The 15,504-nt window shown below is 49.7% G+C and overlaps 1 protein-coding gene across 1 annotated transcript; it reads left to right on the forward strand.

Annotated features, from left to right (window-relative positions):
• Positions 1-278: 278 nt before the first annotated feature.
• Positions 279-7,677, forward strand: ALAS1 (5'-aminolevulinate synthase 1). The gene is made up of 10 exons (XM_076346193.1): positions 279-570; positions 1,295-1,501; positions 2,476-2,631; positions 2,713-2,935; positions 3,422-3,606; positions 4,191-4,370; positions 4,575-4,739; positions 5,872-6,140; positions 6,618-6,780; positions 7,372-7,677. The coding sequence occupies exons 1-10, from the start codon at positions 378-380 to the stop codon at positions 7,530-7,532; spliced, it is 1,902 nt and encodes a 633-aa protein (XP_076202308.1). The 5' UTR covers positions 279-377; the 3' UTR covers positions 7,533-7,677.
• The last annotated feature ends 7,827 nt before the right edge of the window (positions 7,678-15,504 follow it).

The raw sequence follows: 15,504 nt of genomic DNA on the forward strand, positions 1-15,504 counted from the left end.
CCTCCGTACCCTCACAGCGCCTCTATCCCCTCACGACGCCCCACAGAGCCGCCCAAAGCCCACTCCGTCCCCTCACGGCGCCTCAGGAGCCGCTCGGGGCCACTCCAGCCCCTCACAGCGCCCCGGGCGCCGCCCGGGGACCCGTCCGGCCCCCCCGGGAGCCGCCTCCGGCCCCTCACGGTCCGGCGCGCGCCTGCGCCGTGTGGCGGCGGGGCAGCCGCAGCGCGCCTGCGCCGCGCCCGGCAGGGCTATATAGGCAGCGGCGGAGCGGGCCGGTGCCGCGAACGGGAGCGCAGCCCGGGTCTCGCGTCCCTCTCCCCGGTGGCGGTCAACGGCGGGCGCTGACGTCACGTCCGGTCTCCCGTCAGGCGGCGAGGATGGAGGCGGTGGTGCGGCGCTGCCCGTTCCTGGCCCGCGTCTCGCAGGCCTTCCTGCAGAAGGCCGGGCCCTCCCTGCTCTTCTACGCCCAGCACTGCCCCCGGATGATGGAGGCGGCTGCCGCCCGCGCCCTGGCCACGTCCGCCGCCCGCGGGCAGCAGGCGGAGGAGGAGACCCCCGCGGCCGGCCAGGGTGAGTACGGCCGGAGGGGGGAGCAGCGGCCTCGGGAGCCAGGCCTCTCCTGAGGGTGGGCGGCGGGTCACCGGGCTGATCGCGGTAGCTGTAGCGGGGAGCTTTCCTAGGGACAGACCTAGTCGCCCTTAAGAAAAGAAAATATATGCAGACATCGTTTGTCGCAGAAGGAAACTTCTGGAATGGGCAGCTTCGAGATGAGGGTTGCTTGATTCTTTAAATGTCTGTGGTAATTAAGCATGGGCACAAATCGGAGACCGGCCTGTTAGGACGTCCTGCAGTGAGCTCAGGTTGGAGATCCGTGATGCTGGATCGCGGAGCTGGGAGTTCTCACGCTTGAGCGGCTCTTCACCCCACCCTGTAGCATTCCTTGGGGGATTCTCACTCTGGCAGTCAGGGCGAAGAGTTGAGGCTTGCAGCAGGGGAAGGACTGGTGGCTGAAAATAGGCAAACTCCTCAAAAGAAAACCTCCCCTTTGGGAGTGAGAGAGATTTTTTTTTTTTTTTCCCCCCCCCCTCTCAAAGGGTACAATGCTACATCTAGTATCAGATGCCCTGTGGGTGTTACTGGGAGTTTGTGCTTGTATAAATAAAATCTGACTGCTCAGTTAAATAGTTCCGAACGGCTTGTGCCAAATTAATTGCAAAGGTAATGCATAGAAAAGCTTGTCACTGTATTAAAATTATGATGCTGAAGTGCTTTCCTTTCTCCACCCTTACCTCAGAGGCCAAAAATGCCAAAGAGGTGGCCCAACAGAATACAGATGGATCCCAGCCACCTGCTGGCCACCCACCTGCTGGTGCTAGCCAGAGCTCTGCTACCAAATGCCCATTCCTGGCAGCTCAGATGAATCACAAGAACAGTAATGTTTTCTGCAAAGCCAGCCTAGAACTCCAAGAGGACGTGCAGGAAATGCAGGCGGACAGGAAAGGTATGTATTCTGTGCGCTGAAGCGTTGGTTCCTTCCGAGAGCTTCTGGTGCCTGACTTTGCTCTAGAGTGTGCCCAGTCTAACAGTCACCACTGAAATTATGCGGGTAGGATTATGGGAGAGTGCAGTAAAAAGTTGTTGGAGAATGTAGGTGTTAATGGCATACCTGCAATATTGTGCAGTGTTTCCCCTGGGTGATTTTGGTGCGGGAATACTGTATGCTGTATTTTGATATGCTGGCTCTAAATGTGTGAATCGAGCTGTTACGCTTGCACCCAAAGTGGATGCTTAGGACTGAAGAGAGCTTTACCAGGGTGCTAGTATAGACAAAGGTGGTATATCCAGAGATGGAAGAAACTGTGTTGAGGTACTATGCAAGTACCAGCACAAATTCAAGCTGGAAAGCAAGCAAATGCTTTTTTTTTTTTTGGTTTATGGAACTAAAGGGTGTTGGCTGGCTTACAATCCTGATGCGGAAGGGCTGTCCTTCAAAGGAAGGAACTTTTCACCAATATCGGTAAAGCCTTGCCATCTGTCTCGGGAAGCTTATTTTACTTTTCTGTTTGTTTTCTGTGGCATAGTCTTAAAAAAATCTGTACTAATTGAACAAAATACTGGGAATGAAAAGGAAGCGGCTAACTTGAACTCTGCTGTCAGTTAGGCGTGTACCAACTCTTTCAGATAAATGCTGTAGCTGTATAGAGTGGGTTTCTGAGTCATGATGTACCAAATGTATTGTAAGGAAATTACAGGTTGTATTGTCATTGAATAGCAAGGTTTTCCTTTTGTCTCGTACAATGCAAAATTGTAAGCAAATAAAATAGTTGATCCTAACAGGGGCACATGGATTCAGGCACGTGCTTCCTAAAGAATGAAGAGTTAGAGTTACTTAAAATGTTTGCTTTGCTGAACTCAACTTACTTCATTTTGTTTCAAACTAATTAAACTCACTGGAATTTATTACAATGTCTGTAGGTACAGCATTTGCCAAAATACCAACTACTTCCACAGTGAGGAATATTGAGACTGAGGGAGAAGAGTGGAATGGCTTGCTCAAGAAGTTTAAGGATATTGTGCTGAAGCAAAGACCAGAAAGTGTCTCTCATCTGCTTCAGGATAACTTGCCAAAATGTAAGATTGTCTAGCAAAACCGCCATAGGCCTGGCCTCTTGTGATTATTTCCTGTGTGCTTAAGTCTCTGTCTCATTTCAGCTGTATCCACTTTCCAGTATGATCAGTTCTTTGAGAAAAAGATAGATGAAAAGAAGAAGGATCACACCTACCGAGTATTCAAAACAGTGAACCGAAAGGCACAAATCTTTCCCATGGCAGATGACTATACTGATTCTCTAATCACCAAGAAAGAGGTGTCTGTTTGGTGCAGCAACGATTACCTGGGGATGAGTCGTCACCCTCGTGTGTGTGGAGCAGTTATGTGAGTAGTGCCATATTCTTAAGAGGCAGCTTCAAGCTGTAGTGCCCCACAGAAGCTTTTGTGGGAAGGCTTTTGAAGAATTGATTTCTATACTGTGCTATGTAAGCAGCTTCTGGTATTACTCTTGATATGATTAAGCTTACGCTCTTCTCTTGAGCTGGGGTAGGTAACTTAGTATTTAGCTCCAGGGCTGCAGTACACCTGTCGGTCACTGACCCCGCTCCTTGGATTTTCCTCAGAAGCCCCCAGATGTTACCAGATAAACTGGATGGTATATTGCAGCTGTACTTGGTAACTGATTTCTTGGCTTATCGGATTCCTAAGCTGTGCAGGTTGCTCAAAGACCTTAAACCTAACAGCTGCTTCTTGCAGCCAGTTCCTTTTTAGAACAATACCGATGATGTACTAGAATGTTTTTGGCAATGACACTTTATTCATCTGTGTGTTGCACAGTAATGCTAATGCCTCTCTTTGGGCCCTCTGTAGGGATACACTGAAACAACATGGTGCTGGAGCAGGAGGCACAAGAAATATTTCAGGGACAAGTAAATTTCATGTTGATTTGGAAAAAGAACTAGCTGATCTTCATGGAAAAGATGCAGCACTGCTGTTCTCATCTTGCTTTGTAGCCAATGACTCCACCCTCTTCACTCTAGCTAAGATGCTGCCAGGTGAGACCTCAAACTGCACCCCCTATTTACCACAAAACAACCCTGCCCTAAGCAGTTGGGAGTACACTTTACAAATGGCTACCCAAAGTGAGGATTCATCCTACTTGATCAGCAAAGTATGGTTGTGGGTTTTTTTAATGCCATATTCATATTATGTTCAACTCATGCAAATCATAGCAGCAGCCTACTGAGATCTGAGATCTAGGAGCTAGGAACTGCAGAAGGCATTAGAAAAAATGCGGAGTCTTCCGCTCTTGTGTGTAAATTCCACCTGAAAATGAGGCAGCAGGAATTTAGTCTCCCCCCCCCCCCTTCTCCCCCATTAGGAGGGTTAGATTAAAATATTAAGGACTTGGAAAAACCCTTCATTATTTCCTTAAGCTCAAGTTTGTGTTAGTTTAAACACCTAAAATAAGCCTTAAATATTATTCTTGCTTCATGATCTGTAACTTGCTCTTTTCGTGAAGAGCATTGCTTTCTAGAACATGCTACCCTTGTTGCCTGAACACTTCCCATACGCAAAGCAATGCTGGGAATCAATTAAAGCTTTCTATACTTAAAGTGTAACTGGGCTGTTTCCTCAGGCTGTGAGATCTACTCTGATTCTGGAAACCACGCCTCCATGATCCAGGGGATCCGAAACAGCAGGGTGCCAAAACACATATTTCGCCATAACGATGTCAACCATCTTCGAGAACTGTTGAAGAAGTCTGATCCATCTACCCCTAAAATTGTTGCATTTGAAACTGTTCACTCAATGGATGGTAAGTTGACATCAAACCCTTCTCTCCCCTTCCAGTGTAGTCAGTGCTCAAATTGTCTGTATTTTAGGTCTAAAAGTACACAGTGCTATAAGGGTTTACATGAAAATAGTCTTCTGAAATGCCTAGTGCTTGGGGGTACTTCTGATACTTATCCAAGCTGAGTACAGGGAATCCTAAACTGCCAGTCACTGCTTTGGTTCCTAGGTGCAGTCTGTCCTCTGGAAGAGCTGTGTGATGTGGCCCACGAGCATGGGGCAATCACTTTTGTGGATGAAGTGCATGCTGTGGGGCTGTATGGAGCTCGAGGTGGTGGTATAGGAGACCGGGATGGAATCATGCACAAGATGGACATCATCTCTGGAACGCTTGGTATGTATGGCCTGGTGCTTTTACAGAAGCTAAGGCAGCAAAGCTTCTAAGCAGCCAAATTAAGTGGGTTAACTCAAAATCAGTCTATTCAAGTGAACTTACTAAGGGCTGTTGGGGGGCTAGGATTTTTCAAAAAGCCCAAAGGATTTAAGTATGCCCCACAGTTCGAAAAGCTTGTGTTAAGCTGCTTACACTGCCTTACAAACCAGTTAAGGTAGCCTTTTTTTTTTTTTCTTTAAACAAGCTAGCAAAAGGTCCTCCAGTGGCATATTATACAACTCCAAGAATAAATTCAGGTGAGAATGCTAGTAGGGTAGTACCCTATATTTAGTAGTACTTAGTTCTTTTATGTGGAAATGGAGTGCTCCTAATCTAGAAACCCGAGATGAGGAGTTACGTAAAGAGATTTGGCAAGAACTGAAGCAACTGCTATTATCCGAGTAGAATGCAGGCTTAGGAGTAAGTTTACTGCTGCAAATTGGGAAGCTGTTTTTCAACAGCTTTCAAAACATTAATAAAACTTACCAGGAAAGTTCATGGCTTTGAAACTCACTTACAGTCTTGGGTTACAGCCTAATAAAAACAGAAGCATTCACCAGACACCCTAGTTCTACCTGTGGCTCTGTTCTGGTACCTGAACATCCCCCTGTATTTGGAAAGGGGGGCTGATACTGACCGCACAATTATAGTAACCATCTTGTGTGCTCCTTGGGTGCATAGGCTATTTCTAGCATCTCTGGAACAGATTATTTTAAATCTGCTGAGAGACTTAGTGTAGATCTCTTGGGGTCAGTATTGAAGTCTATGCTTGATGATTGGGCTTAAGGTCTTCCCCAAAATCAAAACTTGAGTATTTGAGAGGGTCTTGAACTGTCCTTGCTGTGTAGTAACTAGATCCATGTTACCAGGATTGGCTTAAAAACAAAGCTGTAACATGGGCCAAGTAAATACAAGATTAGCTGGGGGGGCAGGGGAGGGGGGGACGCGACTAGAATTGTTGCCTGCCATGACTATGTTAAGTATGTAGTCAAAATAACTCATTCCTTCAGGTGAAAACAAAGAAAGGCTATAATACTTCAAGCCATTCTAATGGGTGGAAGGAATAAGCTTGATTGCTTTTTTTTTTCCTCAGGCAAAGCATTTGGTTGCGTAGGAGGATACATCTCCAGTACAAGTTCTCTGATAGACACTGTTCGTTCATATGCTGCTGGCTTTATTTTCACAACGTCCCTGCCACCTATGCTTTTAGCTGGTGCCCTAGAATCCGTCCGAACTCTGAAGAGTGCAGAGGGGCGAGTTCTGAGGCGCCAGCACCAACGGAATGTGAAGCTTATGAGACAGATGCTGATGGATGCGGGGCTTCCTGTGGTGCACTGCCCCAGTCACATCATTCCTGTAAGGGTGAGTACGCAGGATACTGCTGACACAGGACTGTGGTGCCTGTTTTCCTGTCCATGATCACATTACACTTTCAGGTATTAGTTAACACTCACAAAGTTCAAACCTGTCCTAGTATTCAGCAATGATGTGCTAGGAGTCTGGCTTAAGTTGACCCCAGCCTGCTATAACTGTTGTAAAGCAGAATGATAAAGTGTATGAAACCCACAACCTTCCGGTATACAGAAGGCAAAGAGACTGGTAACAAGCTAGTAAAAAGAAGAGTTCAGGTATAAACAGCTACTCATCTAGGCTGTAATGCTGTGCTTATGCCCAGAGGGCTCTACAGAACAAACTTTTAGCTCTTCTTTCTGCTGTGTATGCTATTATAGTGGCACAAGGAAGACTAACTATGATTCTTGTGGCTAGCTAAGTTGGGCTGACAGTTCTGCCACCTTGCATGCTTTGGTTGATCTTGTAACGTACAATTTTGAACTTTAGGTTGCAGATGCTGCTAAAAATACAGAGATCTGTGACAAACTGATGAGCCAGCACAGCATCTATGTCCAAGCAATCAACTACCCCACAGTGCCGCACGGAGAAGAGCTGCTACGTATTGCCCCTACACCTCACCACACCCCACAGATGATGAGTTACTTTCTCGGTGAGTGGATTTTTGCATCAGTGCAATAAAAATACTGGGCTGTCTATGCAGTCTTTATACTAAAGATGAGACTAGGAAATACTTAAGTTTTAGATGTCGCTAGCTGGACAGTGTCCACTGCTGCAGCATACGTAGCACATACTTCTGCAATTAACCTGCTTTGCGCATGGCCTATGAAGGCCAGTGCACTGCGACCTGGAATAAAGTGTGCCAGGCCAGTGCAGTCCTGTACCCAGCCAGTTCTGTCACAGCCACCTCTGCTGGGGCTCTGCTCATGCATTGTCCAAACAAATCTTAATTTGTTACATGGGGTCCAAAGAAATCTGCTCTCCTCAGCTGAGCTGTTAACCTGTCTTAAACACGGATCTGTCCAGGGAAAGTAGCTACTTCTTGATCCAGTCAGGAGAGGTAGTATGAGGATAGCTCAGACTTAGTTGCAGCCCAGTCACCTCACACAAGAGGTGGATTATGTCACAGTGAATTCCTGTTATCCCTCCTCACTTGCTAGGAGAATAAGCATGCTGACACTTCTCTTTTGCTGCTTCTCTAAAGCAATCCACTAATCTTGATGAACTTTTCTGCTCTTACTAGAAAAACTGCTGGCTACATGGAAGGATGTTGGTCTGGAGCTGAAACCACATTCGTCAGCTGAATGCAACTTCTGTAGAAGACCCCTACATTTTGAAGTGATGAGTGAACGGGAAAGATCCTACTTCAGTGGCATGAGCAAACTTGTATCTGTCAGTGCATGAAAGTAATGGTGTTAGTTGTATTCTTGTCTAGTTCTAGTACCCAGTCAGAAGCATTTTTAAATTGCTTAATAAGTAAAATTGCTTAATAAGTATTTTAATCATAGTTGAAGCACTAAGCTCTGAAAATAAATTTCTAGAGCCATTATGCCCAGTTGTGTTTTTGTGTGCTTCTCCACTTAGCTTCCATAAGTGGAACTGAAGTGTCAGTGGTTGGAAGGGCATCTGGTGGAATAAAAACAGTGGTCTACAGCTTAATGCCCTTCAGCTGAACTACTGCCTTTTCAACAAGCGTATACCAAAAGAACTTCAGTAGTGTTTCCTGGTGTTCTACAAGGGCTGGGTTTATTTCCTATGAAAAGAGAAAATGGATATTTATAGCCCCTTGTGAGCTTCTACGTGAAAGCTTTTGAGACCATGTAGATACAGTACTACATGCACACTAAAACATAAGCAAGAGAAATGCTGTATAATAAGCTTGCACCCAGTTTTTTTGGAGGCAGGCATTTAGAATGGGTTCTGCTAGATGTTGTCTCCCTCTACTGCTGTACTCTTCCCTTGTAGTTTTGTGCACAAGCATTCCCCCGTGTTCAGCATGGTGCTTGCTATTAAGAGAGGAAAAAAGTGCTAATGGGATTTAGTAAGTGGTATTTTGTGACTGCTTGACATTTGGAAACCCAAGGTGGCAGGGTGATGTAGTGGCTGGGAAAGGAAGGCACGTTTACCACTGTGCAGGTGGTAGATGCAAGTTGCCTCCAGCTGCCTATGTCTCTTAAGTCTGCATGGTCTGCTCTCCTGTGCACTCAGAGCTAGACTAAAAACAGGGTGAAAACTGCTTACCGGTAAGCAATCTAATAATTCAGGTCTTTGACAGAAGTCATTGTAAGAGAATCTCAGTGCTGCTTTTGCAACCTCTCTGAAAACTTCGGCCTGTTGCCTAACTGCCATGCTATTTAATGCTTTCATGAATAGCAAGGGCATGCTTTGAACAGGGAGCAGTGATTTTGTGGGTGTATACATGTACTCTGAGGTCAATATTGGCATGAAGTCTAGAGCAAAGCACTGAACTGCTTCCTTCATGTACAGGCATGTCCAATAACTGTTACAGTCTAGCTTTCACAGCCAACCTCCTGGCACTGCCTATTGCTGTTACACTCACAGGGATGCTGTGAAGCTCCCATTAGGGATCCATTATGATATCACAAATTAGCCACGTGTTGGGGAGATAGAAGCCCGAGTTAGAGCAAGATCATCAGCTCCATCATTTGGAGGTCACTGGTCATTTAAGCATGTACTGAAGCACACTGCTATTCCCAGAAGAATTCCTAGCAAAACATTTGACTTCCCAAGCAGTCAAGCTACTTTTAAAAAGCCACTTGCCAGCCAGTCAAGTGACTGCTGCCTCTGTCACGTGCAGGTGTTCTGCAGGAGGGAGGAAACGACCCACCATCAGGCTATAGCATTAAGGTGGTAGTTTATCTCCGTTGCTAAATGAGGCAGTTTATGAACTGGCACGCTCAAACCCACCACCGGATTATTGTATGTGCAAGTAGTTGCGTTGCTGTTCAAGTGGATTAGCTTTCACTTGCTGTGACGTTATCCTGGTCTTTCTTACTGAGGCAAGTTCAGTGCTACTCAAGGAAAGATGCAGTGCCACACCCTGACTGCCTTGCCTTGCCATGAGCAGTTTGTGGCCCAAGACTGAATGAATGTGCATCTCCCCTTACAGAGCTTTTCTCATTATATATTAGGTTATATTACTACATTAACTTGAGACATCAAGTGAAAAGCCACAGATCCTACATCAACTTTTCTTAGAACAGCATCCCTAACACCATAACGTGCCTTCAATGCCATTCTGAACTGCTGGCTTAAGCCATCAATGCGTGTCAGGGGACACGCATGACATGTTGACTAATATATAGCCATAATCTGACAGTACAAGGTTACTTGCATTTCTAGTTTCTTCACTGAAGGCATTCAGAATTGGCCCAGTGCATTTTACATACCAGTTAATAAGCCCAGTTTTTCCTTCTAGTTTTTATAGCAACTACTATACATTCTGTACTGCAGAGGAGAAGAAGTAAGACACAGAAAGGGTACTGGCTATCGGAAACCTCAATCTTTATTCCAAATTAGTTGCAGGAGAGAACCAAATCCTAAGAGTCAAAGCTAGCAACCTTTGAAATGGCAGGAGCACAACTAACCTCAGCATGTGGCAATCGGTACCTCTGCACCCATTAACATCAGATGTGACAAGTTACCTTAAGTTCAAGCAAGGGTGTGAAAGCAGAACCGGTGCGCGTTAAGAGGCCGGCAGAAGTCCATCACCTAACTGCAAAAGAAAGACAAATCCAATGACACATAGAAAGGATAAATATTCCCCAATGAAAAGGACAAAGAATGAAAAAACAAACACATTGTTTCCCAGCAAACAAAACTTGAATGGCGGGTTGCATAACAAGGGGTGGTTATGTAAGCTTTAGTTTGGTTTCTGGAAAAATAATACAGGGAGTAATCTGTAAAAGATGTTTAAAGTCTGAGACAAATGGTCCATAGCAGTGGCAGAGTAAACAAGCAAGAACGCAGCTGTAAAGCCACTGCTGACATTTGGGGCAAAAATAATTCATCCAGTTGAACGTTGCATAGCCCTAAACTCATACCCTCCTCCATTTCTCAACCTATTTACACAGCAGAGAAACCCCGGGCAGTACAGGAGCAGTGAAAACATCCCAAGTGCAAACAGGAGCGTGTGTTCCCCATGGCTGGGAGGAGGCATCAGGAGGGTGGTCTTCCTACCGTGGTCAGGACTGGGTGCCAGGCTAGGCAGGCTGTGGTGTCTTCCACCCCCTCGCTCCCTCCTCCACCCACATCTGCGGCACAGTCCCACCAGGCAGAGACTGCTAATTAGCAGAGCCGCTAATTTTCATGAAGCTTTTGGGGGCCTTGGTTTTCTGCCAAGCCCCTCACCGCGTGCTGTAGGCAGTTAGATATAACCCGTGGGTTCAGCCCGGAAGGAGGAAACCAGCATCACGAGCTCATGACCTTCATTTTTTCAGGGAACTGGACTAAAAATAGCCCATCAGACCGGGGTCAGCTTCTCCTGCCAGCAGGACTTTGCCACAGGAGAGGGAGGATGCTGTCACGGCTGCTGGGCTGTGCGCTCCCACTGCCCCATGCTGCGCAAGGCGTTCATTCGCCTTATCCAGCCCCAGCTGCCCCTTGCTGAAACACACTCCTGTGGGGAAATAAGTGCCCTGAAAACCATTCCTAGCACCTGCTCTCGCTGCTGCTTTCAGCCATTAAGTCCATGCTGTTTCCTAGCCAGCAATAATAGTAATAACAATAATAATAATAGGAGCATTAACACCACCAGATTCACAGCTCTTGTATCCCTGGTGCCTTGCACCCATTTATTTTCGGGCACATCTCTTGCACTGCAGCCCCTCAGCCCCTGCTCAGTCTCCCAGCACTCACATTTACCAGGGTTTCTCTCCCGGCACCGAGGGAACCACGCAGCCCCTTTCTGCCCCCCCCACAACAGGGCTTTAAAAGCCCCATGAGCTCCCCGATATCTGCAGCTCAGGGAAGGGGCTCCTGCCTGGTAATGGGTATTTTAGAGCCCACGCTGGTGGCTCACCACATGCGTTTCCCTTGGGGTATGTTCAGCCCCCAAAAGACCTTTCCTCTCCTGCTCCCAAAAAGCAAACCCATGCCTTACTCCCCTTAAAAATCCAGGCTGAACTTTTGCTCCCCGTGGGACCCACCGCCTCTCACAGGCTCCAGATGGATGCACACAGCGGGTCTCAATCTAAATACTGGCAGCACAACCAAATAACTGCATCACAGGTCCGAATCTCTTGCTTTTCTTGTATTCAGATGGGCCACCTAGCTACACATCAGCCTGGGATTATGCCTTGAACTGGCACTTGCTTTTAGATAATATTTATAACATTAGCTAAGCCTTAAATCATTGGGAATGACTGCTCATACCCCTGCCTGGAGGGACAGATGGCAATGGGACAGACGGGGTGTTTTAGGCGGAAACAAGCTGTTAATACAGGGAAACATCCAAGGGGTCAGAGATCTTAAGCCCTGCCCTTCTCCCAGATCCATCACACGGAGCAGAAGGTGGCAACCAAGCCCCACTGCTTGGGGTTTTCCCTGACCCCCAGCAGAGCCTGATCGGCTGCTGATGCTCCCCAGGGAGGTGCCAGGCTTTATGGGACAGAGAGAAGCCACCCTTCCCGACAGCACCCCCTCCTCCTCCAGCAAGAACCATTCCCCCAGTTCTCCATCCCAGCGAGGGGTTGCAAAGGGATGCTGCAGCCGCAGACCTCCCACCCCACCCCGCATGGGGGTCCCACCGGCCCCGGAGCCCTCCCTTGACTGCCTGTTTTGGTAGCTTCTGCACACAGAAAACTCAACTTCTTGGCAGACACAGGATGGGGTGCACAAAGGGGAGAGAGGGGGCAATACCCACACTTACTGCTCCCCAGGGAAGAGCAGCAGGGAGCTCCTTGCAAAGGGGATTGCAAATGGGTCCCCTGCCCCGCTGCCAGCGGCTGGGATGGGGGACACACATGGGGACTCCCTGCAAACTGCCATAGTTTGGGCATATAAATCACTCTCATCCAGGGAGACAGATCTGGGAGACAGCAGCTAGGCTGCAGCTAGTGCTGGCACAAGGCACCGAAGCCTAATGCAAGGGTAGCCCCCAGCCCAGAGCCACTAGCCCAGCACGGCTGGGCTTCAGGTTATTTAGGATGCTCTGCGCCCCAGCCACCCTCCAGCCTGACCCTGAACCCCCATCACTCCCAGACTAGGTCAGGCTCACTCCTCTCCATGCACATTCCCAGGCTTGCACAGTCCTGGGGGGCTGATCCTGGATATACTTACCCCCTTGGGCAAACATCCTTTCAGTCCTTACTGCTCCCACACCCTCCTCCCTGCTGGCTGCCATCCCCCAGGCAGGGCTTTTGGCAGGGCACCGAGCTTTTGAGGGGGTGAGGGCTCGTCTCCCTTTCCCACAGGCACCTGTGGTTTCATAGCCTGGATGCCAGGCGGCTCTTTCAATGCACACATTTGGCTTACAACCAGGTGTAACTCCTTTGCAACTGCTCCACTTCAGCTCTCAGGGGAGCAGAAACCAAAGGAGTTTCTCCTCTGAGATTTTGCCCTTTGCACTTTTCCACCTGGGAACCCCATAGGGAAAAGCATCCCGGTCCCATCCTTTCCCCTGCGGCTCGTTTGCCGTAGGGCCTGTGAGCCCTCATTTGCAAGTCCTAAAAAACCTGAGCGCTTGGGCTGGCTGTGGGGATGTTCAGCCACATCTGTCTGCAACTGCCTCCTCTTTCTGAAGCTGGCTGTGCCCTGCCGCTCCCTCCCCGGCTGTGCAAATGCCGTGGTGGGGTGGCCTTGTCCCCTGGCACATGTGCCCCGAGGTGGCACCAGAGGCTGCTGACCAAACCCGGGTTTCCCACGCATCAACTCAAACCCCAGAGCTTTGGGTACACAGCAGGGGAGAATTTTTTTAGCTCAAACCTTAAAAAGAAAGAGAGGGGTTGATGCTTGCGTGAACCCTCGCATGTACGTTGGGTGTAAGGACGCAGGGTCAGGAGGCAGCAGCCGGGTTTGCAAGAGCTTTAATTGCCCCAAGAATTGCTCCGTGTTGAGCTGGGGTCGGCTTTGTAACCTGCTTTCCAAAGGCAAGCCGGCACACATGACGGCTGGTGCTCTGCCCACAAGTTGTTTGGCTCCGCTCCTCCCCCTGCACCGCTTCAGCGCCCTCCCATCCCACTCTACAGAGTCTCTTCTACTAATTTTCAACCAAAATTAACAGCGGCTGAACTGCGAATCTGTCTAAATCCTGACAAGCCTCGCAGAAGCAAACAGCTGGACGGCGTGTCCTGCTAGGCTGTGCTGCAGGAGAGGCAGCAGTCTGCGCTCAACCCTTGTATTCGACACTAGAGACTCCGATGCCCGGCCATGCTCCCGCCGCCCGCTCCCCCAAGCTCCAGCAGCAGAGCTAACGGCCTCCCACTGCACACGGTGGTCCTGCCGGGAGCTGCCACCCACCCTGGGCCACCAGTTCTGCAGCTGGGACAAGAAAGGCGTCGTGCAGCATGGGACGGGTGAGCAGGAGGATGGGGGGCTCAGGCGCCCCACGGCGTGAGGGAGTGGAGGGCTGCGCAGAGCCAGGCGGTGTGCGTGGCCGGGCTGCCCTCGGTGCAGTGCTGCCCGCCTGCCTGCCTGCGCCTGGCCCATTGACACCTAAGCCAGCTGAGGATGTGGGATGGGATGGGATGGGATGGGATGGGGGGACAGGAGGGACAGGTTGGAGTGGGGTGGGGTGGGACAGGGGGGACGGAATGGGATGGGTTGGGACAGGGGGTGCAGGAGAGAATGGGAGGGGATGGGATGGGGGGTGCAGGAGGGGAGGGGATGGGATGGGATGGGATAGGATAGGATAGAATGGGAGGGGAGGGGACAGGATGGGATGCGGTGGAAGATGGAGGATGGGCTGGAGGATGGGATGGGATGGGATGGGATGGAAGGGGATGGAAGGGGATGGGAGGGGACAGGTTGGGATGGGATGGGTGCTCAGCTGGGGATCTGCAGCCCTTGGGCTGCTCCTGGCCATCTCCCCCACGGCCACACACAGTCGTCCTTTGGCATGGGGGGGGGGCTTTCAGCTGGGGATGGCTGTGCTGGCAGGGGGATGGGTGGGAAATGGGGCACACCCCTCACTCCCCCTCAACATTTGGGCAAGTTTAAAAATTACCGAACACAGAGGGGAGCAGGACCCAAAGGAGAAGGGTGAATGAGCTTGTCAGATGATTCTGGTGGTGTCAGCCCAGGTTTGTTAGTATTTATATGCAGAGGGAGCTCTCCTGTGCCACGGCTGCTCCATGCATAGCAGCAGCTTCCCTCCTCCTCCTCCGTGCCAAGGGGAAACTCATTTGGGGTTGGTTCTTTATTGCATTAAACTTTTTTTTTCTTTTTTTTGTTTTGTTCTGTTTTACAGCCGGCTTCCCAAATCATCCATCTCATCATCATCTCAAAGCCAAGACACAGGCACAGCCCTGAGCTGGGCTCATTGCAAGAGCAGGTTTGGGGCCCGGGCTGTCCCGGCGCAGCACGCAGGGAGTCTTTCCGCTGGGAAACCTGCTCAGGACACCATAATAAATAAAAAAAAAGGTTATATCCAAATCGCAGCTGAGCTCCTCTGGGCAAGGAAGGGGGAAGGCAGCAGCTTTCGGGGGCTGTGTCACAAGCCAGGACGTGCTTCCCTGCTTCTCCATCAGGACCCGCTGTTGGGAAATTCAGACCCTGCAGCCCAGCTGGTGTTAGGAGATTTTGGCTATTGGTCTTTTTTTGGATGCTGAAGAGCTCTGGCGGGGCAGCTACTCACCGCCAAGGGAGGTGTGGGGTCCGGCTCCCCTCCCAGGAGCCTGGGAAACGCTGCCTTGCCCTGGGTGAGGAGTGGGAGGGATGGGGGCCTGGGATGCGGACAGCCCCCGTCACCTTCCCAACCCTTCTCTTGGCTCAGCATCCTCCCGCATTCCATCCCCATCGCCGCGCAGGGATTCACTCCAGCCAAGAAAACAGGCCCAGGCAGCAGCAGCACAGCCTTGCAAAATCATCACCAGCCGTTAAAGGAAGGAAGGCTGAGCTGAGCAGGGATGCTGCCTCCCGCAGCTGGCTCTAGCTCTGGGCATCGCTGGAGGGGTCTGGCATTAAATCCCTGCCGGGCATTAAAGGGTTGTCCCAGACCCCTGGATTAAAGCATAAATGTCCTTGAGGGTGGTGAGGGCTGGATGCGGCCACAGCAGGCATGCTGCGATGGTTGCTGGCTCCCGGCTAGTGATGTCCGAGCAATTTACTTTGCAGCTCCAGCACCCGCGGTTGCTAAATGCCCAAACCTGGGGAACCCCGGGGACCTCCAAAGAGCATCAGACTGTTTTAAAAATAC

This window comes from Aptenodytes patagonicus, chromosome 8 (assembly GCF_965638725.1).
Source record: "Aptenodytes patagonicus chromosome 8, bAptPat1.pri.cur, whole genome shotgun sequence".
NCBI classification, from domain to species: Eukaryota; Metazoa; Chordata; class Aves; order Sphenisciformes; family Spheniscidae; genus Aptenodytes; species Aptenodytes patagonicus.